This window comes from Squalius cephalus, assembly GCF_949319135.1.
Source record: "Squalius cephalus genome assembly, chromosome: 14".
NCBI lineage: Eukaryota > Metazoa > Chordata > Actinopteri > Cypriniformes > Leuciscidae > Squalius > Squalius cephalus.
This window is the reverse complement of record NC_137135.1, coordinates 20,506,724-20,532,012: the sequence shown is the minus strand read 5'-3', so window position 1 is coordinate 20,532,012 and position 25,289 is coordinate 20,506,724. Positions and strand designations below refer to the sequence as shown.

Genomic DNA, 25,289 nt, shown 5'->3' with positions numbered 1-25,289 from the left:
ATGGTTGTTTGATAATAGCCTATGTGTTAATCATGTGTTTTTAATTAAGATACAGGATATTTTTTTGATAAATCATGGATGGCCCACTTTACCTGAAATTTGTCTGGAGTGCATGATTTATTGGTTTATACCTTGCAAATAACACATTATATGAACTGTATTCAAAGTGAAATATTATAGCTGGATCTTAAACTACTGGTATTATCAAACTACTAAAATAGACTACAGCCTTTATAAGAGCGAACTTCCTTACATCGATCATGGTCATTTTGTATGATTCGTTCAGTTCTATTCGTCCACGATCACATTAACGTGTTTAAACTTAAACAAGTTACAACTATACCAAATCATTATATTTCCCACAGTTATATTTAGCCGGCTAGAGTGTCTATAATATAATTACTATAATATAATTATACTATACTATAACTATAATATAAATAATAATAACACATTTAATTTAATAGGCTACTATACGTAATAATAAATGTAATAATGTTATGTTACATTTTTGTCATATCACCCAAGTTCTCACCTCCTGTTTTACAAAGATTATGAAGTGTACAACGTGTGCCACCCAGCGGCGAAGGCTGTTAATGTAGACCTTCACTGTATGCTTGATATTTTGTGTCGCATGGTGTCTTTAATACAGTAAGCAATTTTGTCATTTAATAGCCTTCACAGTAAACTGTATTTCGTAGGCTAATATATAGGAGTGGACGATTCACTTAAAAATCGTTTCGTTCATAAAGTGTTCTGAGAACTGCACAATGCTGTTATTACATGCAGAGAGCAGACAATAGAAACGATTAAACGGACGTTGCAGGAAGGAAAAAATACTACGACATCTTCAGGTGCACCAATCACATTACAATCGCAAGTGCCTCTTACCATAAACACTTACCTTCCGGTTCTGCGGTATGATTCTCGTCTGTCTGGATGAAAGCTGAAGGGAGGGATAAAGTGTAGCGTTTAAAAAGACGAATGAAGCGCTATTGAAACGCTAATGTGAATGAATTTCTTTCTGAACCTGGACCTTTTTTAAAAAAATGTACACTTGGCGATGCTTTCTCGCTATTATATTTGTACTTGTTTGGTACTTCTCAGAGTTTGGACAAATATGGACACAGGCGTTATTTTGTTTTTTATGCTTTTTCAATTTCCCTTTCAAAAAGCAAGACCGTGAAACAAGCACTCAAACGGATGATGATACACCCGAGGAAACAGCACGACAGGTAACATTGTGTTCATGTATCGACGTATGTGACTTGAGAACATTAATAATAGTTCTGCCAGACTGTTATTATGACTGTTATTATTATTAGGCTATTGTTATTATTACTTTGAACAAGTTCATGGAGTGATTGGCACTGTCCTGTTGGAAAATCTAAGTTAGCTGGTAACTGTGTTTCTAGTTGACCAGATATCATGTTCCAAAAACCAGCTTGGCTACCTTGAAATGAAACGACAAGCTGGTCCAAGATTGGCTCCCAGCTTGCACAAGCTAAAGACTACTCCTAAACTAGCTAGAAACCAGTTACTGTGTCCCAAAACAAAGCTTCTAGCTTATGTTTGATTTTTAGCAGTGTAATAGAAGTCATATCTGTATTGTAAATGGATGCATAACAAGAAAGTAAAGAACTTTTTTTAGACAGAACAGTGGGGAGACTGTGGAAAGCATCATCACTTCGTTATTAAAATTCTGTGGTTGAGACTTGTTCCGGTTCTCACATCCAGAACACTTTTTGTTCCTTATTTCTCTATGTACTGTATTCCAGAAAGCAAAAACCCAAAGCTCTTGCTGACCTAATTTCTGCATGACTCTGATATCAGACATCATCCGTTTAATACCTTGCACCTTATCCTCCTGTTTCAGTCAAAGAAAGGTCACAATGTTGGTGCCATTGATGAGACTGATTCTGCCAGAACCGGACAAACTGTGTCTCAGACAAAGCAATATCCAAACGTAGTACAGAAGTCACTCCTCCGAGGTAAATAATAATGTTGTTGTTCACAAGCTTCACCCCCGCTATTGCCTATCTAGCATGTCTGGAAATAATGACTGAGATTTTTTCTAAAGATGACATACAGCAGAAATGCAGGATCAGTAAATATGATAAAATAATTCTCATAGGATTGTGTGCCTCTCTTTTAGGAAATGCCATTTTATACCCTCTTAATTTCCTCACCAAAAGTGATAGACATATTTGGCATTAAAGTGAGATCACTGCAGTTGTGCATGTCGTGATTACATTTCGTTTTTCTTTTGTAGTGTTTAAATGTGCCTATACTCACCTGATCCAGCCGTGGTACGCTGTCCCAGAACTTTGTGACAGTCAGCCCCTTTATAGGGCACTACAGGAGGAGTATAATTTTGTTGTCGAGAAAATTATTTGCAAGGCCAAGAACTTTGATCTGTCTGCTACCAGTGTGGGTTGTATTAGGATCTTCACGCACCACCTGCACAATGCAAAACAGTCAGACAGGTGAGCATGTTTGTCTCTAGCCTGATATACTGCAAAATATTCTGGCGTGAGTGACACCACTGTATTGTTATGATTTCGTGAACTTCTTTTCTTTTCTATTTTATTCTTAGTCCTTTTTAGAGGCCATTATTGTACAGAAACTTGAGCTCATGTTTTAAAAGCTATTTGCATTTCTGCCAAAAGTGATGGACTTCACCTATGACTAATCATCTGACGCAGTTCCAAGAATACTGCTAGTAAACTGTAAGATGGCCTGTTTCTGTTTCAGTTCTCCAGTGTTCAGTTCAAGGTCAGAGGAAATGGCAGTTCTCAGAACTTTCTCTGAAGCTCTGGTGCGAAACCTTTTCCCTGAATACATCTGGGAGGCAAAACTCTACCAGTGTGTCCTAACTGAGATTGTAGCTACAAAAGGTTAGCCCTACTGACCTTTGTGCTAAATATTTTCTAAGGATCTTTCTAGTGATCAGAACATTCCAATCAGCTATCTGGCATCAACATGTGTAGCATTCATTCTTAAGGATAGTATCTCTGAAACAAACATTACTTTGTCACTCGTTGCTTCAAGGATTGTCTCAGCATGTCTTCACTGCTTCTACAGACTTGTTTATCCACATTTTTCTAAATAAGGGCATCAAAAGAAACTAATCTCTTCACTTTTTCTCAATGGTTATGACTACAAAGAGTGTTTTTTTTCTTTCTCAACTTATCTTTTTCAACCAATATCATATTTGATATAATTTCAAAATGAAATGTTTTATAGAATTAATTGTTAACCAATAAAAGTGTTTTTTTTTTTTTAACACCAATTCTTGATTGTTGGTGCATTTAAATGAACAAAAACATTTACTGTCTTTCTTAACTTGCACTCTTGAAAAGATTGATTCAGTGAGATTTTAATGCTTTATGCTTACCAAGGCTGCATTTATTTGATCAAAAATACAGTAAAACAGTAACATTATGAAATATTATTACAATTTAAAATAACTGTAAAATGTAGTTTACTCCTGTGATGGCAAAGCTGAATCTTCAGCATCTTTACTCCAGTCTTCAGTGTCACATGAGCCTTTAGAAATCATTATAATATTCAGAGAAACATTTCTTCTTATTATTATTATTATTAATGTTAAAAACAGTTCATATTTTTGTGCAAACGTGACACATATTTTTCAGGATACTTTGATGAATAGAAATCAATCCTACTGACCCCAAAAGTTGTTATTTTTGTGATATACCAATTGTATTGTTTATTTTCTAATAATACACTGATTCTTGGTTACTCCTGCTGTCCATGTCTAGCACTTGATGTGCTTGTGACAAGCCTCTGTAATCCAGACAACCTGAATCAGATGGTGGTTTTGCAGTTGGATAGAGTAACCCCTAAAAGCTCAATGGAAGACCTGGTAAACTCAAATAGGGAAGGCACACCATCCTCTATAGGAAGTGAAGTAGCAGAAGAGTAAGTCATCTCTATACATTTAGTCTGAGTATATTTTTCATATCAGTCTCTTTTTCATATCAGGCCTCTTTCTGCTTTCAAACTTGTGGATTGAAATTCCACAGATTGACAGATGAAGCAGAGGACGGTCGGTCTGAAGACATTAAAGGAAAGAAGAAGGGTGATGTATCTTTCTCCTTCATCTCAGTAATTTGATTTATGAGCAGTGTGTGTACATAAATAATATAATAAAGTAATTGTTTTTCTTTTTTCTAAGTAGGCAATAGAATCAAAGAACAATTTTCTAAATTTGTTGATAAGGTCAAGTTAAAGAAAGCCAAAAAGAACAAACACAAGAAGGAGCCTTTTCAGAGGGCTGCTCTGCTTTCAGCACGTAGATCTGCTGTTATTGAAGATGATGGTGCAAGCAGCAGAGAGGGCTCCATCAAAAGCTGCTTGGACTCTGATTATGTATGGAATATACCAGCAAATGTTAATATTGAATTGATTTACAAAGTTTTCTGTGCAATTGACGCTGCCTGTGCTTTCTTTTAAAAGGACAGTGAAACGGATGTATACCTCACAACTGTCAAAGAGAATTTGATGGAGTTTAAGCTTTCCTATGAGATGTGGCGGGTGGGGAAATGGGCAGTCCGTGTCACAAATGTGAGGCATATTTTAATTTTAAAGAAAGCTAAACAATGTGCAATCTTAACTGAGTTGAATAATTTAATAATGATGATAAAAACACCGTCTTAGGTTCAGAAGGAAAGTGAAGAGCTGTGTTTCACGGTTCACCTGGAGGAAAGAAATAACCCTGAGAATCTCCACTGGGATGTGAAAAAGACAAAGTCAGATATACTTAATTTTTATAGCTTCTGGCAGGAGAGAGGGGAAATGGTGAGGAATCTTCAAAGCATCGTTAACCTATCGAAACCTATAGTATTTTGTATTATAGTCATTAATATTTGACTCTTATAATTAATTATTCTTAATAAATAATTGTAGTTGCTCGCTTTTAATGAGTTTTTTTCTTTTTTCTAAGGATACTTCCACTTTATCCTCTATTTCTGCAATAGTAGAAAACACAAAAAAGGAACTTGAAGACGCATACACAGAGGAAGTGAGATCAGCCTTTGAGCACTTTTTACAGGTAATGACAGTCACACACACTGTCTAGACTGTAAGAGGGAGTTGCAAGTAGAATGCCAGTAATTCTACATACCTGGAAATGTTTTCCCCTTATTTCTCTCCAGGAGCTGGTTTCTGATGCACAGCTTGGTCACACTCAACCTGTATTCAAGTTCTTGGGCCCTTTTGCTGGGCGGCTGGGTGATAATGAAGATGAGGGAGGTGTGTGGAGTCTTCTAAATGGACTTGCAAGCTTCCTCACTCCTAGCCACGATGAGGAAGAGGTAAGAACAGATGTTAGGTCAATAGATTAAAGTCCCCCTGAAGTCAATAATTTTATCCCTTAAAACTCCTCTCTAATCACCAAAATTACATATTTAATTGTTTTTTTCCTGTTTAAAAAAAATTAGTTTGAATGTTACTCTACACCCTTGCTTCATTTAGTATATGCAAAGTCATGAATATGCAAAGTAGTCTCCGTCTCCACGCAATCGCTCTAGCTTAGAATACCTGATCCACTCGCTCAACTTTTCTATAGTAAACGCTTCACAATGGCAAGTGGAAATACTGGTTTAATTCAGCCATATATGTTTGAACCAGAAACTGATTCAGAAGAAGAGGAAGAGTGAATTATAAAGGCTCGCCTACAAAGTCGATGTATCAGAATGGTAATGCGTTTTAAGTGTCGCTACAACGTCGGACAAATAACGATAAACATATAAACAACATTAAAAACTTGATTTTTACCACAGGGGGTCTTTAAAGACAATCTAATAATGAAACTGATGATCTACATCTGTTCAAAAGTCAATTTCTTGAAGATCATGTGACACCGAAGACTGGAGTAATGATGCAAAAAATTCAGCTTTGACATCACAGGAAAAAATATATTCAAATAGAAAACTGTTATTTTAAATCACAATATTTAATGATATTACTGTTTTTACTGTACTTTTGAGCAAATAAATGCAGCCCTTTTAAAGGGTTAGTTCACCCAAAAATTAAAATTGTCATTAACTATTCACCCTCAGTTAATTGTCATTAACTATTCCAAACCCATAAGGTCCTTGAAAGTGGTAATTACATTGCAGTCTGTAGGAGGGTCAGAAAGCTCTCGGATTTCATAAAAAATATCATAATTTTTGTTCCGAAGATAAATGAAGGTCTTATTGGTTTGAAACGACATAAGTTATTAATGACAGAATTTTTTTCAGTCTCAGTTTTTGGGTGAACTATCCTTTTAAGCATATTATGAGACTTCTCTCAAAAACATTGAAAAGTCTTACCAAACTCAAACTTATAAACGGTAGTGTATTTATATCAATATTTTATATATTTGGATCGATATAACCTACATACTCCAAGATTTTATATCTTGTCCAAATGTAGCTAAGTTTTGTTCATTTACAGTACACGTTTAGCTTGAGTTAGCTTCAATTGCCAGAGCACTGTATAAATTGAGAATACTGACACCCTCTGGTGATACAGGTAACTCAATGTTACTATGTTTTTTTCCCCAGTCCCATAACTGCAGAGGAGAGGATAAGCTTGATGAAGCAGGAGCCTCCAAACATCACGGTGGACCGACAGCACAGCTAGCCTGCATTGACACAGTTGAAGAGCCAAAGGGAGGTGTTGAAGAAGGGCCAATGGCTTCAGTCGTACGGTTTTGTACCCCCCATGAAGAGACTGACCCCTTCACAAGTAAAGAACCAGATATACAAGACATCGATCAGATCTCTGATGATGCTGATGTGGTTTCTGATGGGCAGGAGAGTCTTGCTGAGAGCTTAGATATCTTTGTTAATAGGTCAAAATTAGTCATTCCCACAGCATACCCCAGTGATATCTCAAGCTCAGTCGTGAGCCATACTGAAGGCTTGCAGTCTGACTCGGTCGAAGGCCTAAGGCTTAGAATTGCCCAGTCTGGGGTCAAAACAAACAAAAAAGAAAAGCTAACTCACAAAAAGTCAAATGGACCACAAAAGTTCAAATTAAAAGAGAAAACTGGACAGTTCAAGGACGAGATGACAAATCAGCCTCAGAAAAAGGAACCCCAGACCAATTGGGATCAAGTTGAGGCCACCAAAGCCATATTTGATTTACTGAAGGAAATAACTGGTATGATGTAACTCCTTGTTCTGTTTGGCTTTTATGATGGGCAAGAACTGAAACTAAAAACTGAAAAAAATTCTATGCCCTTTAATTTTTGTCTTTACCCTTTTCAGGTAACTCAGTCCTCATTAATATTGTTGATGCCATTCTAAAACCAGTCCAGCCTTTGGTAAAGAGGTAAGTATTTAATAGTATATTTATTCAAATACCAAGGTTGTTTAGCTGTAGATGTGAAGATAAGCATAAGCTTTTGTCCCATGCAGAAAAATAAATAACTTTTTAAAAAGGATGCATCCTACTGAAGATCAGATTGCATCCTACATTGACAATTTCCAGAAGAAGATGTGGCCAGATGGAAACGTATCCCAACAGCCGCCACGGGACAGTGAGGAGAAAAAAGAGACCAAGGAAAAGGCTTTGCAGCTTATAAATTCAAAATGTACGTACAATATTGCTGTGATGAGCCCCCTCACTTTTTAAATGATTCCTTCATCCTTGTAATTGTTGTGACATGGTGGTTTTAGATTCAAACTCTCTAATCCTTAAGAAGACTGATGTGGAAGCGCTGTTTAAGATATTCCAAGACACGGAGGAGAACAAGAAACTGGTCTATGTGAGAACTCAAGCTATGATTATTATTATTCATCTTATTTAATTAAAATCCATTTTGAAATATATTCAAAGGTGAACCAGATTCACATTTATATTCTTTGTGTGTGTCCGTAGAGGCTGCTTTCGTATGTTCTAAAGGAGTTCCTGCCTGGAGAACCTGCCTTCAGTTCAATAGCTAATCTAACTGTGAAGGGTTGTGTTTCGTTATAGAAAAAGGGTATTTTATTATTTTAATAATTTGTTTTTAAATGTGCATTACTTAATATTTTATATGAATATTCTTCAAAGATGCATTCTGATATTCCTCAGTGAGGCCATGAGCAGCATGAACACTCGTTTATTGATTTATTGATATTTTTTATTCAACAAAAATGTTAACCCCTGTTTACTTTAGCTACTGTGATTATGGTTCACCTAAAAAATATCACAATATTTTTGCTGTAAATTTTAAACCTTTTAAAAAAATAATCTCTGTATAAGTTCACTTTTTGTTTTGTTCCTTAAAATTGTGCACTGTGAAGAGCTGTTTTTTTCTGTTTTAAAAACAGCACTGCTTACTCAGGACAAAATAAAGTCATTATGCTGCTGATTTTGATTTTACAACAAGACTTAATACAGGGTTTGTGAGGAATGTATTTGAATAATAATATTGGCAATAAATATATTTTACTAATAATTGCGAGTCGTTTGATTTTTTGCACCTTATGAAATTGAAATATAAACGAAAATAAAAATAAAATAACGGTTAACTTTTTCTGTTATATATTCTGTCCTCGACTGCAAAGTTACAGTATTAAATGTTTGCTCTTGTACCTACCGTCAAACCCATGACGTAACTGTTAGTCCGCTACAACTGCGCGTGGGGTTTCTGTAAACTACCTTAACCATATTTATTCTTATTATTAAACAAAACTATTATTAATGTCAGTACTCTTAAAATCATTTTTTAAAAACCATGAATAGGTTTATGGGTTTGTGAACGAGACCATTTTTATTTGAGCCGTTGTTCTCCCCCGCTTTATGTTGGTATGGTCCAGTCCCAGAGAGACGAGCTTAGTCGAGAAAACAGGCAGGAGGGTCCAAGCAAGCGAAAGGCTAACGTCGATATTTAACCGAATCGACCAAACCGACGTCCGCTGAACTGAAAGAATTGAACCTAATTCAAAGCAACGACGTCGATACCTTATGTTTACGTCTCGGCTATCCAATTAAACTATGTCAACCCCAGCAAGACGGCGTCTGATGAGAGATTTTAAACGGTAAGCGACAGAGAGAATGCTAAAGGCCCCTGGGTGCTTTATGGGCACCGGCTACTCTCGGGGTTTAACATGGCGACTTTCCCCCCATAAAATACATTTATTAACGACACTACCCCTCTCCGATAATGTATTTTGGAGGTCATTTGTGCGGTATGAGGTGTTGTCGTAATGTAGGTATAGTATATGTAATGTAACTTCTTGGGATAACTTGTTTTTCAGTCTCCAGGAGGATCCTCCAGCAGGAGTTAGCGGAGCCCCGTCTGAAAACAACATTATGGTCTGGAACGCTGTCATTTTTGGGTTTGTATCATTTACTTTTATTGACCGCGATTAACAGTTAACAGAACACATTGACACTTGTTTCTCAACCAATTCGAGGTCTATAAGATTCAGGTTGCTAGCGGTAATAAAAGCAGTTTTAAATAGGCCAGATGGCCAGTGGACCCCATAAGAGGTGCTGGTTATTTGATCTTTAAGTGACAGTGTCCTGAATGTAGCAATGTGTTGTGTTGTGTTGTGTTGTGGTGAAGGAAACAGGCTATAATGTCATATCCGTACACTGTTGTGCCTTGTTATTTTTGGATTAGAGTAATGCGCAGGGCTCTTGCACATTGGCCAGTGACTTTGGCTTTGTTTCTTGCTGTCATGCCAAGTGTTATGTGTAACCTGACATGTTGACCCATTTCTTCTACCTACAGCCCTGAAGGAACACCATTTGAAGATGGTAAGTCAAGAAAATACAAGCTTCAGTCTTTGTCACATGATCCTTCGGAAATCATTCTATGTTGATTTGGTGCTCAAAACCCTTTCTTATTATCAATGTTGAAAACAGTTGTGCTGCTCGCTTCTTTTTGTAAAATAATAGTTTTTTTCAGTGGTCTTTGAATATAAATCTTTTGTAACATAACATTTTTTTTTACTTTTACTGTCACTTTTTACATTTTATTGTCCTTTCCTTTCTAAATAAAAGTCATTTCTTTCTTTAAAAAACAAAACAAACTACATTGACAGCTTGAGTAAGTATTGAGCTTTGGGTTCTAAATAATATTGTTGGCAACTGCTTATACATGCCACTTTGTAATTGTGTACAACGATTTGGAATGGTGTTATTCTTTTGTTTACATCTGGCAAATGATTTTGCTTCATTTATTATTTTTTTTCTGCTTGTCATAGGAACTTTCAAACTCACAATAGAATTTACAGAAGAATATCCAAACAAACCTCCTACAGTCCGGTTTGTCTCCAAAATGTTTCACCCTAATGGTAAGTTTTACAAACTTACAGTGATTTTTTTTTTATTTACAAATTCCTTGCACTAAAGATTACTGAATGTGCACATATATCACATGCTAGAATTAAGTATGTGCCAATGGACCATAAAATCTAATTGTCTTTCTTTGTGTTCAGTTTATGCAGATGGTAGTATATGTTTGGACATTCTTCAGAATCGCTGGAGTCCAACATATGATGTTTCTTCAATTTTAACCTCAATACAGGTACATGTGTGCACTTCTTTCTGCTTTTTTGCACAGACTAAATGTTTTAATTAACAAGATGTTTTTTTGCAACTTTTCTTTTTTCTGTTTTGATGGTACCATTAAAAAAAATGTGAGGACATTATTCAGGTTGTTAACATGCCTTTCATTTGCCACAGTCTTTACTGGATGAGCCGAACCCAAACAGCCCTGCCAACAGCCAGGCAGCTCAGCTGTATCAGGAAAACAAGAGAGAGTATGAGAAACGTGTGTCGGCCATTGTGGAACAGAGCTGGCGCGACTGTTGACCCTCCTTACAGTTCCCATACGAACAATAGTCCACCTCAGCCAATGAGAGGAAAACCACCTTGCAAAGCATAAAATAAAACACATCATGATTTGAATCATTCTCCACTTATTCAGTAGAATTGTCTGTTCTGTAGCTGTTGCAAGATTAGAGTGCTGTTGTGTTGTGGTCTCCCTCTTCATGCAGAACCTTTTCTTGGAAGAGGATAAACCTTAATTTAACAAAATATTGTTGCCAGGGTTACTTGCTTTTATTTGGCCAGCCGTCATTTTGGTCATCTTTATTTCCTTCTACACTGTGGGCTGATTTCATTTGGGTTATTAACATGTTGGTTGCTGTTTTCAGTATGATATCTTTGTTTGAATGTAGAGATTTTGTTGCATCTCTGCTAAAGTGTCATACCATTCAGAGTTACAAATTAAATGGCAAGGACATTAAAGATGGTTGATACATTGTCTGGTATGGAAAGCATACATGTTTCGGAAACATGCCTTTATAACTGCACTTGGAAAACCTGACTTTTTAAAACCAAATGTGGGGAATGGCCCTTATTATCAAGTGCAAGTGGTTTGTTCTTTTAATTCAGCAGTTCATATTGATGTCTAAGGTGTTGCCTATTGACACTGACTGCATGTTAGTTTGTCAGCAGTAATTGTTTGAAGGTACACAGTGATCTATCAGAACATAACAAATTGGCATCTCTAAGTGCGTTTTCTTTAGTTCTGTATTCACTATTTTCTGTCTGTTGCACCCCAGTTGCATGTTTTTCTTGCTTTTTTAAAATTCCATTAAAGTGCCGTTTATTTTTGACATTGAATTGCTCCTTCAAACATGGATGTGATGCTGTCATGCAGTGTCCATTTTAGCTAATTAAAATCTTCATTTACCAAGAGTGTCCGATTTGCACTAGTAACCCATGTAAGAAACTACATTTTCTCACTTCTTGTAAATAAACAGTAAAATAAACTCTATGGTGTTTTTTCTTTGAACAAAAATAAGATGAGCAATTGAGTGAACTGGAAAGTGGACCATGACCAGACTAAATTTAATGTATCAAAACAAGCAGGCTAGGTTGACAGTATTCACAAAGCAAACAGCTTCACAGGGATTGCTGCTCGAGAATTATCATTTGGAGATAAATACTTAATTCTACAATCAACAACCAGAAAATGAGAAAAATATGTTTTGTAATTACTTCAAGGATATTTTTATATTTCAATTGTTTATCTTACAACAGATGAATGATGAGTGAATGATATATTGTCCATTTTGAAAGCATAATAAACTGGAGAAAATGGAATGTCATGTGCTGCCAAAAGGCCCCACTTCTAATATCCATGTCAATAAATATTCATAAGATACATGATATTACAAAGTTTAGTGAGTAACATGATTTGTGTTCATCATATGACTTAGAGCTAACCTACAGTAAATCTGGACATAATTGGACAAACTGGTAAAGGGAAGAAAATTGACATTGAGAATTGAAGTTTTTTTTTTTTTTTTTTTTTTTTTTAATTACACTTTTCGGAAAACAAATTAACAGGAAATGTAACAAGTAAAACTGTTTTTCTTTTATTAATAGTCATCTCAGAGGCCTGTTGAGCCCAGTCATTGTGAAGCCTGAGGCTTCACCAGTTCATATCGTCCCACCTGCCCTTCCTGTAAAAGCTGACCAATCAGCTGTTCCTTCTGGACTTTGCGGCTAACAACAAGAAAGCGTTGTCTGCCCTGTCCGTACGATTTGCTGCGCAGCCCGTACCTTTGGGATATCTGGTGGATCTGCCGGCGCTCTTCATTGTTGAGCTCCGTAGAGAAGCGCAGTTCATCTTGACGGTTTGAACTCACATAATTCCGAATGATTTCCTCAATATCGCGCTTAGTCAGATTACCTTGCCTATCCATGCCAAGTCCTTCCCTGTTATACTGCTCTTTGACTTTGATGGGTTCAGCAATGCCCTCTCCTTCTCTACCCAAACCACCACCCGTCCAGCCCATCTTACGGAGTAGCTGGTTACCAATGTTGTCCTCCTTGATCTCCTGCCGCATAGATTCCTCGCCAGAACGAGCAATGATCTGATTTCGGGAAATTGCATCCACATTGCCCTCCTTCCTGAGGTTGGACTTCACCACAGCCTGTGTACATCGAAGTGTGGCAAGGGCCTCCTCTGCTGCAATATGTTTCACTGTCTTTTTAGGCCCAACGCCTGCAGCCACGTACTTCCCATCTAGATAAACTTCACACTGCCAGCGATGGTCAGGCAGAACCGTGAATTTGTAGTCAGCAAGCACTTTATTAAATTGAGCAGTGTCATTTATTATGCAAATAGCATTATCAGAGTTTTCAAGAATCACCAATTCCCCCAGATGTGATTTCCTGCTGCTTTGCTGGGTGTATCGACCACTGGGCTGGTCCAAAGTGTGGTTCCCTCCAGAAAAACGCTGCTGCTGCTGCTGCTGCTGCTGCTGCTCTTGTTGGCGAGCAGTCTGGTTCATTCGCAATTTCCTCACCGCCTCCTCCGCCGCTGCGTGTTTCGAGCTCTTCTTGGTCCCTCTGGCTTGTGCCACCAGCTCACCCTGCAAGTACACACTACAGAGCCATAAATTGCTATTGTGAACCGGGTCAAATGTGTAATCAACTTTCATGCGGTTGAAGGCAGCCGAGTTGTTGAGTATACAGATGGCGTCATGTGCGTTCTCCATGATTACAAATTCTGTCCAGTGTTTGCTTTGGTCAGGCTCATACTGGCCCTTGGTACTAGGAGACGGCTTGTCCTCCGGGTTGCGAAGAGGTGGGGGGAGGGTAGGGTTTGGAGTGTTAACTTGGCACACCACCATGTCATTGACGCAAGTACGCTTGTACTGCCGTTGCAAAACACGGACTTCCACCGGCCTCATAAACAGCTTGACAGCCTGTTCTGATGCTCGGTCTCTTGCACCGTTTTTGCTCCCAGAGTACCCGGTGGCAAGGTACACACACTGACACCTCAATTCACATGCATATCCGTCAGTGGGTACTTTTCTGTTCTTAGGAAGGTCAGCGGGTGGAATATCTCTTAAATTGACATAGATGTACTCTGGGTTCGTCTTGCAGGCCTGAATGCTGCGGCTAAGTATGAAATTGTAATTTGGGCCATCAGGCCCACTCATGAACGAAGGATTTCTGAGGGTGATGAGAACGGCTGATGATACTCTGGTAATAAGCCTCTGTTTTTCGTTAACTGTTTCTGGAAGTATAGAAGTCGGCAGAGAGGGTGTAGGGAGAAGGCCAGAGCCGCCTCTGCTTGGACCATCGTATACCCTGCTGAAAGCCTTGCTGGAAGTCGGCCTATCCTGATGTCCAAATCCCAGTCCACACCCTCTGCTAACCCAGGCTCCAGACCGTCCAGCACCTCCGTATGCCTCAACTCGGACTGCCTGTGAGAATGATTCAGACTGTTTGGCATGATGAGCCTCATAACTAGCTGTGTATTCCTGCTGCACTTTGCACATGAAGTTCTGGGTACTGCTGCCATAGCCAAACCCACTTCTGCCGCTCGCAGCCACGTCTTTGGTTCTGTTCTCAGGCCAAGAATCATAACCGTACATCCCCATCTCAAGGCAGCCAGAGGAGGAAGAAGGGACATTGTCATGGTTCCCATTATATGGCTGATGATATGGTTCCTTTGGTCTTACTTCATTCATCTCGCCCCTCCTGCGCTCCTTCTCATTCTCTTTTTCATCAGTTTCTCCATTTCCACTGCCGCAACTCCCACCACTCACAAAGTGTACTGGCTGAAATCGAGGTCTGGGAGTGAATTTTGACACAGGCATCTTCCTCGTGGGCTCTTCACCTAGAATATGAAGTCATATATGATTAAAATATCCATTTACATGCAAATATGATCATTTATACTGCTGTTTTGTTTACATGCAGAATAAAATATTTTTTAAGTCCCCCTGTAGTCAATAATTTTTTCCCTTAAAACTCATCTTTAATCACCAAAATGGCATATTTAAACTGTTTTTCCTGTGACAAAAATGTCTTCATGCCTTAAAATAGCTTGAATGTCACTACACCCTTGCTTCATTCAGTATACTTGAATACCACTCACTCGACTCATACAGGCTCGTCTACAAGTCGACGTATCAGAATGGTAATGCGTTTTATGTATCGCTCTCTACAAGGTCGGACACATAACGGTGATTAATACGCCGTTATAATAGCAATATATTGCTAATGTTACACAAACCATGTTCCCATTCACCATCTCAAAGTCAGACAGCTGCCTTCTAAAAATCAGCATCAGAAAGGTGTATAGTTCATCATAACAACAAATACATTATGTATATGAATGTAATATCATATACATAATTCACCCGCTATATTGCTAAATGTACCCGATTTTTCATATAAACAGAAAAATATACCGGGATAACCTGGCTTCTCTTGAGACTCCCCTGCTTCAGAGCAGTCATTGTTTGTGATATGCTAAAGCCCGCATGTTGACGTGATTGGTTACAAGCTAGTTTTGGGACGTAAGAAACACCAGCGATTTCAAACCCCGATTTTGAGACAGAGTTTTAAGGAGAAAATATTCAGCAATGAATTTGCACATGGTTTGTCCTAAATAGAGTTGTCAAAAAGTACCGACTTTGGTACTGAACTTTGGATCTTCACAGATTGCTTACATAGATACACACGGGAGCATTTAAAAGCAGGCGTCTAATAGACTGTCTATCAGCGGATCCCTAATATATCCGCTGATACACGGATCCACTGATTGACGCCTATTTCAAACGCTCCCGTGTGTATCTATAAGCACTTGTTGAAGAAGTCATTGTTGATCATTGTAACAAATCACAGACATATATTTTGAGCGCGTCAACACAATGGTCAATCAGAGGTGTTTAAGAATCCGTTCAACAGCGCTCAAAATGCTTGAGGGAAATGCTGGTATCGTCACATTTTTCAAAGTTCAGTACCAACTTGGTACCAAAGTCGGTACTTTGACAACTCTAGTCCTAAAGCATTTATATGTTTAGCATATAAACAACATTAAAAACTTTTCACCACAGGGGGTCTTTAATTGATGCCAAGCACCCACAAAATAACTTTTCAAATGCGGAATAATGTTTGTTTGTATGTCAGATAGATAAAAAGATAGATAGATAGCAGGCATTGACAGACTTACTTCCATCAGATGAACCTGGTCTCTTTTTTGATTCAGCATTCGGGACTAGTTCATATGAGGGCATTTCACCAACATCAATCCCTTCTGCCATCTCAAGCACCTTGAGCATTAGATGGGAGTCATATCTGCTCGTCAAAAAAACATAAAAAAAGTACAGCCACAGTATTGGTTGGAATTACTAATGCATAACTTTACAATTAATGTGGTATGTATAAATATGGCATACAGTTGCATATGCTAAATTAAATATGGTATACAATTAACTTGCCCAATGACTTACACTAAGTATGCACTCAAACCCCTACGGAAAAAAAATAGTTAAACAGCCCAATTGTCATGATATATTCAATCCCCACCTGCATCCCAGGAAAACGTAGTTCACCCATACCATCGACAGGGCCAGTAAATTATCAAGAGCATTTCCCTCGTACTCTTTAACGTGTTTCACTATGAACTGACGCCTAGCGGACCACTGCTTGTCACTCTCGAAGTCCTGACGGTATTCATCGATATTACAGGCCCGATTACGCGGACCAGCGGGTTTACGTGAAACACGCGGGCCCGTTGAATGATGTCGGATCATCCCGGTGTCTGACGATAGCGAGCAGCTAACCGGAAACAACGTAGTTAGCACAACATTGCATGCTGGGCAGGGTTGCCAGGTTTGCAGGGGTTCGCTTCAACCCGGGAAATACAAAAAACTACCCTCGGTAACAGTGTTAAAGTGGGAACACTTGGCAACATTGATGCTGGGAACGTCACACGGCCCCTATGTTTTACGGAATATGTAAGCTAGATAATAACAATCACGCAAATCTAAAGTCAGATACTTTTTCGGTTTGCGTAACGTACGTAAACTTAACAAATCAATATGATTTGAGATCTGTAGGCTACTTGCCCAGTTAATTTATTATGACATTTGACAACATGATTACAGACCACGCAACAGTCTGTACGGATTCACAACAACTTTAGCCATATTTCTCACAAAGTATTTGTATTTTAAATAGCACACCTGCAACTCTTTAATCTACAGCGTTCGTCAAGTATGCACTTTGCCATACATTTGTTGTTTCCCCTTACGGTTAAGTAGTCTTTTTGGATAAAACTAAAAACGACGCAGTAGCATTTTCATTCTCTCACACTGTTCTTCAGTTTTGTCATGCTAGTTATGCGCATTTATTGTGAACTACACGTCGATGTGCATAGCATAACACTACGTGAGAAGCTTACCTTTGTCGTACAGCAGCTCTGTTTAGGTGCTCTTCTTGATTGTATAAAGCCGCTGCGCTTTGAGGCGAATTAGACGCACAAACTAAACTGCAGCTTAAACTGACAGTGCTAAAACTAATCCACTCAGGAAAAGACACACGCATTCATAATCTACTGTTACAGTAAGTGCACATAACAAGCACACTCTATACAGGCCTATGCAAAAAAATAAATAAACTGTTCCACTGCATCTACATAAAGTCATGATGAATGATGAGGAAAGACTTTGTGAGTGGTCCAAATATAACAGTCCAGTTTTTATTGATTTCCACCATCACCACAGCCAGACAAAAAAACATTCAACAACAAAAATAAAATTACATATACAATTATAATAATAGAATTAAAGTAAATGTATTACTCCCTGATATTTTACAAATCTAATTCACATACAAAAAGAACCTAAAACACTATTAAACAGTTTCCACGATAAAGGCAGAAGAAATAAACATGACAATTTAAAAGCATCAGACCAATGCTTGATTTCAGTGTCATTGAGTTCACCTTTGTATACAAGGCCTTTAGGCCATGTTTAACATTATACAGCTAATTCCTTTCACACAGTTATTTGCAACAATTATAGTCTATGGCTCATGAAATGGGGTTGTTTGGTATCTGCATCTATTCCTGAGTGTCTCTCGTCCTGACTTGCTCCTCACCGTCACTGGCTGTAGAATCTATTCGAGGCTGATATCAGTCCTGGAATAAAAAAGACATTTAACAATGGCTTTAAATATTTATATAATGACTTTATGACTATATATATATATATTTATTTATGAAGATCATTTTTGTTAAAGGTTCAAAGTCTAAGATTTAAATGAAAAGCACATAGAAGTTCAACATTCTGTCTGAACATTAGAAACAAGTTTACGTTGATACTTACACTTCTGCTCAGTTTGAGAATGCACAAGGATGCAGTTAGAAGACAAGAAAATGTTGCTCTTTAGTATGTTTCATAGCAGTGTCAGTTAAAAAAATGGTGTAATGTTTATTATTTGAAATTTTGAAAAAGCTATGGTCACAAATACAGAACTATCCTTACAAAACTGGGCTGTATACACCACACACACACAGAGAGAGATCGAAGAACAGAAATCTCACCTGCTGGTTTGGGTGACATTAGAATCAGGGGGAGTTCAACGGTAATATCACTGTGAACAGAAGATAAACATGACTTGAGTACTCTCACTGCTCACAAAGCTAAAACACAACACATCATGTACTACTGAATTTATTTTCACTGTTGTTTAAAACTAAGCAGACTGTTCCTTGTTAAGTAGTTGTGTTTGGGCATCATCAATGGAAATATATTCCATAATGGCAGAACAAAAGTCATCAGAGATAGAAGAAAGTAAAAGGCTCTTCACTATGACTCTCCACTGAGAGTCCAATGACATTGAGTTGAAAGAAAATATGATCTAAACCTTGATGTGAGGCTTCCCAAGAGACCACCTCCCATCATGAGGGTAGCCTTTATTTTGTAGGAGACAATGACGCCTTGGATTTGCTTATCCATGTCGGGTTGCAGACTGCAGAGAGAGAGAGAGCGAGAGAGAGAGAGAGAGAGAGAGAGAGAGAGAGAGAGAGAGAGAGAGAGAGAGATGCAGATGAGTCACTTTGTTTTTCTGTCATTTAAAAAAAGTGTTGTTTTTTGTAATGTATAAAAATACAGAGCTGTTATTTGGACTATGAACATGAAAATCTGTCTAATGCTTTTGTAATGAAGATTAACTGACATTGTTGAAGAAGCCAAGTTGGTATCTTCATCTTTCAGTTTGCCATCCAGCGCAAGACCGAGTTTCTCTCTGTTATTGGCCAGCAGAGGAGTGACACTATATTCCTTCTCAAATGTGGAGTTTGCATTAATTTGGTCCCTGTAACAAAATATCTCAGAAAGTTCAGATCTCAAAAACAAGTAAAAACAAACCTATATTTTTTTTAATACAACATATAAAAGATGAATAACACTAAAATCTAAAATGCGATGTGGAGGTCTTTGCACTCACCCAAATTCTTCATTCAGGACACATTTGTGGTATTTGTCCGCTGAGTAAATCACTACATCTGTAATTTGGTAAACTGAAACACACAATGAGCTAAAGTTTATTTTGGATCATTGTGGGCAACACTTCTACTTAAAGACAATAACGAATCATTCTTAAGTAGCTTAAATAGATGAAGACTGGCTGTTTTGTTTATTGATATGAATTATAAAAATACTTACCACTGATTTTGACTTTCTTCACTACTTTACTGGTCTCATTGTTCACTTTGACTTTGATAGAGATGGGATCGCCGTGATAGTAGACCTGGAAGGATGAGAAAACAGCAGTGAATAAAGAAGAGACACAAAACTGCATATGATGGAATATACTGTATATATATTTATTTTTTAATTCTTAAATTATCTACAATAGGCATTTAAAAACACTGTACCTCCTTCTCCATGGAGGCTTCCAAGTGAATTGGTTTGTCTGCCGTGATAAACTGTTTGTTGAGATCAGCCTTGGGTCCGGCTGTTATCTCATTTGGTGCATATTGGATTTTGCGGATGATCAAACGGCAAGTGTCCCTATATTGGTAGAGATACCAGAATCAGAGTGAAAATGTATTCGTTTCTTTTGATAGTATCTTTATGTTAAAATAGAGCAGTACATACTTCTTTTCAATTTTCTCATCTATGCTGTCTGCTTCATTTGCAATATAGGCTTTGACTTCATAGTCAACCCCGCAAGGCTGTAAAAGTAAACATATTACATATTAGAGAGACATAGACATCTGTGATTGCATCTGTGTGTGTTCTTCATGTATTTCTGCAATTGTACCTTCCCGGCATCCTCTGGTGCTGGCTGAAGGGACACTGAGCATGGGAGATGTACTGGAATCTGAGACAGAACAGGAGAGACACAAATGAAGGACGTCCTTGATTGTTTTCTCAATGCTTAAGCAGATGCATAAGTGTGGATTTACATCAAAAGTGAAGGGATGTCCTTGATCTCCAGCTTTCTTCAAAAGCGCTTCCTGCATTGGTGTATTTGGGGGCTTGGTTCCCTCAAAGGGATACATCTGTATGCGCTTTATCCAGATGTCTTTCCTAAAGGAAACTCCAATCACATCCAGATCATCTTTTCCATAGCGGAAGGCACATGCAAGCTGTACCCACACTGAAAAAAATCAAATGTAATGTTTAGATGAAGTGTCTAAATTAATTAAGTTACCGACAAACTTTTCATGATATGTGACCCTGGAGCCTGGACCACAAAACCAGTCACAAGTCGCACGGGTATATTTGTGACAATAGCCAACAATACATTGTATGGGTCAAAATGATCGATTCTTCTTTTATGCAAAAATCATTAGGATATTAAGTAAATTTCCTACCGTAAATATATAAAACATTTATTTTTGTGAGTGAATGCAGCACAATCGCGAACATAAATGGACAACTAGGCGATTTTTTAGCACCCTTAGATTCCAGATGTTCAAATAGTTGTATCCCGGCCAAATATTGTCCTATCCTAACAAACCATACATCAATGGGAAGCTTATTTATTCAGCTTTCATATGATGTATAAATCTCAATTTCAAAAATGTGACCTATGTGACTGGTTTTGTGGTCCAGGGTCACATATTATATTAAATCATACCTTTCCTTCCATTAAGATCTGAAGGATCAATCTTGAGCACCCCATCTGCGAAGGAAATTACAGGTTGTTTGAAATATTGCACATGAATAGAAAAGTGGTGTATATAAATTTACATGTATACATTTAATTAAAAAAGAGAGAACATCACAATCTGGAGGAATAATACATTTTTCAATGTAAAGTAGAACGTACCAACTGAATCAACTTTATCCACATGGTCCACAAAGTCTCTTCTCCCCAAATAAAGGCAAAGCTGTAATAAATAATGACTGAGATGATTATCGCGTGCTTGTGTTTTAAAAATATGTTGAGAGCATGTACATGTGGAGCAGATGACAAGTAAAGGGAGTTGGAAACGGTATAAATGGAACCTTACCGAACCATTTCCACTAGTCTTCTTGAAAATCCTGTAGAAACAACATACAGTCTTAATATTATAATCATTGTTATAAGCTCAATTTACTCTTTTAAAGGGGATGTGTGTAGTTTTTAATGTAAAACAAAACATCGCTTTTGGCTGAGACACAGCAACATCTCCATTACAGTATTTCTTAACAGATGCAACTCGTTTTGGGGGCGGGGCTATCTATTAGTCTGACCAATAGCAGATAGTGAAGTGTTTGGGAAACCTGTTCGAAACTATTTTTTAGCAATTTTGTCTATTGTCTGATTTTAGTGTTGGCACAGAAATGACATATTTCACCTTTAAAAGCATATAATAAGAGTTGTAATTATCAACAGTGGTGCAATGGTTTGAAAAGTAGTCTTCAATCTAAAATCCACCTAAAATCAAGGCAATTCTTTTGTTCATGCGTTACTACTCAAACCAGCCTGTGCTGCGATTAACCAGCACTGTCCCGCTGTCATGTCCTGTTGCAGTCTGAAGGCTACAGCTCTACCACCTCTTCTGCTTAGACTAAATTAGTAGCAAGTTGTTTCATTTGAGTTTTGTCCAAACAAAATTACTCCCAACTGGTAATAACATTTTACGCAATCACCAGGACACATTTACTGTTTATCGCAGATAATATCCAGTTATTAGACAGAAGCTTGTTTCACATGGAACAGGATGCCTTTGAGGCAGAACTTGATTTCACTCCTAAATCAAGATCTTTGTTAATCTTGGAGCAACATTCCAATCAACCAATCAGATTTGAGGGACAAGTTTACAGTTTATGTCAAGTTTAGGCTTACAACCAGGGTTAGGTGCTTCGTTATTCACCTATCATTTCCCTCTGATTTTAGGGATAATTTATGGGTAGGATTAGGTTTAGGGGTAGGGATATGGTTATGATTATGATTTTGGACAGGAATATTGGTCCAGGATCAGCAAAATATGTTGAACCAAGGACACGTCTAACTCTACAAAATCAGGACGTGCTGCTTTGAGTCTATACTGAATTAGTTAATGATATAACTCACAGTCAAATAGGGAAAATCCTGCAATGTTGGCCATTACACATCACTGAAACTAACATGTTCTGTTGGTCTCTTAAAATAACCCTGTCCTGTATTTTAAACAAATATGTTTGCTTTTGTATGATATGACTTGTTAGTCTACATCAGGTAATATAGTCATCTGCATAGGCTATGCTAAGCTAACAGCTTTGCAGCACTGTTACTTTTAAACTCTTGTGGTAATCCTGTCAATCCATTCTAAAAGGGATTTCTTATAATCTGGTAATCCACAAGGATTGAAGACCAAAAAGACTTCTACAGATTTAATACTACTAGTGAACAGAGTGTAGGAGTATTATACGAAGGCTGCTTAAGAGGTGTATAAAATATTTAATAGTCTGTAGAATATGGTGCAGTTGTTCAATTATGATCTAATGCCTTTCATTTGCCTGTTTGATGTTTTAAATGTCTTTATGCCTCATATTTAAATTATTTGCAAAATGTTGGGATAAATTAATATGCACAAACTTACTTTGTCATGGTTATGGAAAGTCAGTTGAAGCTTTCTGAAATGAGAAGTGAAATGGTTAGTGTGTAAAATGTGCCAGCAGAGGGCAGTCGTTTGATTTAGCAACATTTAAAAGAACCAACATCCTGCCCTGAATTGAGTACAGTGTTTGGAAAACCATTCATGTTTATAATGTTGTCCCGCTGAGATTTCAATCCACTAGGGCTAATCAGGGAAGAGGAGATTAGCATAACGATAGACTCTTCATAATCCTCCACAGAAGCTGTACTCAGGATTAGCTCTTATCTGTTTTTAATTTGCCTCTGTGTATGAGGCCAACTATTTCAAACCTGGGAAGAGCTAGCAAAACATCTGTGATATATTTTAAAGGAGTTGCAATGAACATTAAATTACGATTTTAAACGTGGGACTGTTGGGCCTATGGAAATATTTCAATATAAATATTTTACATGATATTTACAGCAGCTTAGTAAATTAGATAAATTAATCACAATTTATGAGTAAATGAGTACAAATAAATCACATGAAATATAAGACACTTATTTACCCAGCAAAACTCAGCTGTCATGCTCTTGTTTAAAAGTGTGTTTATCTTCCGTTAAATATATTTGTTTTGTGTGGTTCCAAAGAAATATAAAATGAATATTAACCTTTTGCTGTACATTCTAGAGAAATTAAACACAATGAACACAATAGTCTTCTCAATTGCAATCAAGATGCAAATTCATATGTTGACTCTTATCGTTCTCATGATCAGTCGTGGATATTCTTTATATAGATTACCTTATTTTGTCAGGTTAAGGTTATGCCAGTTAGCATCAGGATTAGGTTCTGGAATAACCAGAAAGCAAACTTCTGATCATAAAAACAACCGATGCTCCTCAGGTCTCTATTGTATTTATTATGCCACATTTCAATCTCCCTAAAGCACGAATTAGACAAAAAGTGCACAGACTCAAATCTCAGAGGGTGCTCAACCACAAAAAGAAAAAACGAAGAAAAAAAAAAAAAAACAATCACAAAAAGGTAACAATCGGCACACCACAGCTCCATAAACAGAAAATGTAGGCCTATTTATTGCATGTTCTCACCAAAAGTGACATTTTGAGCCATGTGGCTCTTCACCAATCTAGTGTGTCAATTTTTTCCTTTTTGTGAATCTTCCTAAAGAAGACATGAGACTGAACAATCTCATATAAATTGAATCCAAATCACCTCAAAGTCTATGTGCGTTTTTTCAGTGTAATGACAGTCCAGGTCTTCTTACCTGTGTTCAAGTTCCTGGAGAACGTCCTCTGCTTTACTCTTGGTTGTTGCACGTGAGCACTGTTCTGTAGTGTTGTTGGTTTGCTAGTGTGTTTCCCAGTTAGTCTTGTCTGCCTTTATAGTGCAAACTCTCCTCCCTCATTTTAGTCCCAATCCTCTTAGTTCATTAGTCATCATCTTTTTCTGGCTACAATGTGTATAAAAATAAACACAGAATTGGACTTACGGATTAGCTATTGAGAAGTACATGGTATGAATGAGAGTGCCAGCCTCGGGGTCATTTGGTGGGATGACTGAATTGTAATAATACGGTTACATCTCTCATAATAGAGCTCCACCTCTAACATAGCATTTAGGGCATGTACTCACCGTGGCCTCAGTTTCCAAGTCATGAGGCCTTCACAACATAACACAACATAGGCTACAGTACTTTCATCTTTAGATGATGAGCAAGAACAGGCATCATGTACACTCTGCTTTAAAACTTCTGCTTGCATTGCCATGGTATCATAAACATTCAAATGGTTCTCTTGGCATTGGTCTTCTAGGGTTTAGAGAGAATGAAGTGGGTGTGAGACTATTTTAGAAAAGCAGTTAAAGGGACATTGTCATTGTACCCTCAGGGGGATTTGTATTTGTGGCTGCGGCATATAGTACAAACAGCTGATTGGCTGTTACTACAGTATTTGCGCCAAAAACAATACACGACGACACTCAACATGTCTTTGAGATAATTATCTGAAATTGACAATGAGAAACTAATATCAAAAATAAATAAATTCATACACAATATATACAGTATATATGTAAAAAAAAACTTTTTTTTTTGTATGATACTGCATCCATGCCACTAGGTGTCGCTATTAGTTGTTTTATATGGTGTGTAGCATTCCTAAAACACAAATATCTGTCATTATGGTCCCAACTTTCCCCCAAACAAAAACGTTTTGTTAAAACAAAATGCAATTATAACAAGGTATTATTGTTTTGTAATTAAAAGTTATTGAACAGAAACACAATTTTGTTATTAATGGAAGTAGCGACCGATGTAATCCATTTTCTGAGGATGAAAGAGAGAGGATCAGGCTGGGACCTGGTTCTTACCACAACTCACACCTGCTGTAACAGATGGTCTAAGGTTATCAGGCTTGTGATCTCTGTTTGGGTGGCATGTTAAGGT

At 37.5% G+C, this 25,289-nt stretch overlaps 4 protein-coding genes across 6 annotated transcripts; 2 read left to right on the top strand and 2 right to left on the bottom strand.

The window, feature by feature from the left end:
• The first annotated feature begins 870 nt into the window (after nt 1–870).
• LOC307170645 (uncharacterized protein) lies at nt 871–8,310 on the top strand. Its single transcript, XM_079891838.1, has 16 exons — nt 871–1,235; nt 1,877–1,991; nt 2,273–2,486; nt 2,755–2,897; nt 3,783–3,942; nt 4,047–4,102; nt 4,202–4,392; nt 4,480–4,587; nt 4,681–4,821; nt 4,967–5,074; nt 5,178–5,336; nt 6,573–7,173; nt 7,281–7,344; nt 7,431–7,606; nt 7,692–7,780; nt 7,894–8,310. The coding sequence occupies exons 1-16, from the start codon at nt 1,050–1,052 to the stop codon at nt 7,987–7,989; spliced, it is 2,607 nt and encodes an 868-aa protein (XP_079747964.1). The 5' UTR covers nt 871–1,049; the 3' UTR covers nt 7,990–8,310.
• Nucleotides 8,311–8,820: 510 nt separating this feature from the next.
• Nucleotides 8,821–11,786, top strand: ube2a (ubiquitin-conjugating enzyme E2A (RAD6 homolog)). Its single transcript, XM_079891837.1, has 6 exons — nt 8,821–9,038; nt 9,258–9,338; nt 9,737–9,762; nt 10,212–10,301; nt 10,446–10,534; nt 10,693–11,786. The coding sequence occupies exons 1-6, from the start codon at nt 8,995–8,997 to the stop codon at nt 10,819–10,821; spliced, it is 459 nt and encodes a 152-aa protein (XP_079747963.1). The 5' UTR covers nt 8,821–8,994; the 3' UTR covers nt 10,822–11,786.
• Nucleotides 11,787–11,835: 49 nt separating this feature from the next.
• On the bottom strand, nt 11,836–17,500 carry nkrf (NFKB repressing factor). 3 transcript variants are annotated; one of them, XM_079891832.1, is made up of 3 exons: nt 17,228–17,500; nt 15,995–16,119; nt 11,836–14,653 (listed from the first exon to the last, which is right to left on the bottom strand). In XM_079891832.1, exons 1-3 carry the CDS (start codon nt 17,368–17,370, stop codon nt 12,432–12,434), a joined length of 2,490 nt encoding a protein of 829 aa, XP_079747958.1. In that variant the 5' UTR covers nt 17,371–17,500; the 3' UTR covers nt 11,836–12,431. The 3 variants fall into 3 exon arrangements, with proteins under 3 accessions (XP_079747958.1, XP_079747960.1, XP_079747959.1); XM_079891834.1 differs by lacking the exon at nt 17,228–17,500 and adding an exon at nt 16,351–16,640; XM_079891833.1 differs by lacking the exon at nt 17,228–17,500 and adding an exon at nt 16,383–16,611.
• arr3b (arrestin 3b, retinal (X-arrestin)) lies at nt 17,495–24,200 on the bottom strand. The gene is made up of 15 exons (XM_079891836.1): nt 24,111–24,200; nt 22,847–22,880; nt 21,293–21,323; nt 21,109–21,169; nt 20,917–20,961; nt 20,240–20,433; nt 20,095–20,154; nt 19,929–20,005; nt 19,706–19,841; nt 19,494–19,578; nt 19,276–19,348; nt 19,006–19,143; nt 18,694–18,798; nt 18,371–18,420; nt 17,495–17,965 (listed from the first exon to the last, which is right to left on the bottom strand). Exons 2-15 carry the CDS (start codon nt 22,852–22,854, stop codon nt 17,928–17,930), a joined length of 1,101 nt encoding a protein of 366 aa, XP_079747962.1. The 5' UTR covers nt 22,855–22,880; nt 24,111–24,200; the 3' UTR covers nt 17,495–17,927.
• Nucleotides 24,201–25,289: the final 1,089 nt, after the last annotated feature.

Bases quoted from the DNA above. Each gene is read 5' to 3' on its own strand.
- LOC307170645 (XM_079891838.1), top strand. From the start codon at position 1,050: ATGTACACTTGGCGATGCTTTCTCGCTATTATATTTGTACTTGTTTGG. The intron at 4,103-4,201 runs GTGATGTATCTT...TTTTCTAAGTAG, and splicing joins CATTAAAGGAAAGAAGAAGG to GCAATAGAATCAAAGAACAA. The intron at 7,607-7,691 runs GTACGTACAATA...TGGTGGTTTTAG, and splicing joins GCAGCTTATAAATTCAAAAT to ATTCAAACTCTCTAATCCTT.
- arr3b (XM_079891836.1), bottom strand. The intron at 20,962-21,108 runs GTACGTTCTACT...TTTCCTTCGCAG, and splicing joins GGATAAAGTTGATTCAGTTG to ATGGGGTGCTCAAGATTGAT. The intron at 17,966-18,370 runs GTGAGATTTCTG...TTTTTATTCCAG, and splicing joins AATGTCACCCAAACCAGCAG to GACTGATATCAGCCTCGAAT.
- ube2a (XM_079891837.1), top strand. From the start codon at position 8,995: ATGTCAACCCCAGCAAGACGGCGTCTGATGAGAGATTTTAAACG. The intron at 10,302-10,445 runs GTAAGTTTTACA...CTTTGTGTTCAG, and splicing joins CAAAATGTTTCACCCTAATG to TTTATGCAGATGGTAGTATA. The intron at 10,535-10,692 runs GTACATGTGTGC...CATTTGCCACAG, and splicing joins CAATTTTAACCTCAATACAG to TCTTTACTGGATGAGCCGAA.
- nkrf (XM_079891834.1), bottom strand. From the start codon at position 16,577: ATGATCCGACATCATTCAACGGGCCCGCGTGTTTCACGTAAACCCGCT. The intron at 16,120-16,350 runs GTGGGGATTGAA...TTTGACGAGCAG, and splicing joins TACGTTTTCCTGGGATGCAG to ATATGACTCCCATCTAATGC. The intron at 14,654-15,994 runs GTAAGTCTGTCA...TTCATATTCTAG, and splicing joins ACCAGGTTCATCTGATGGAA to GTGAAGAGCCCACGAGGAAG.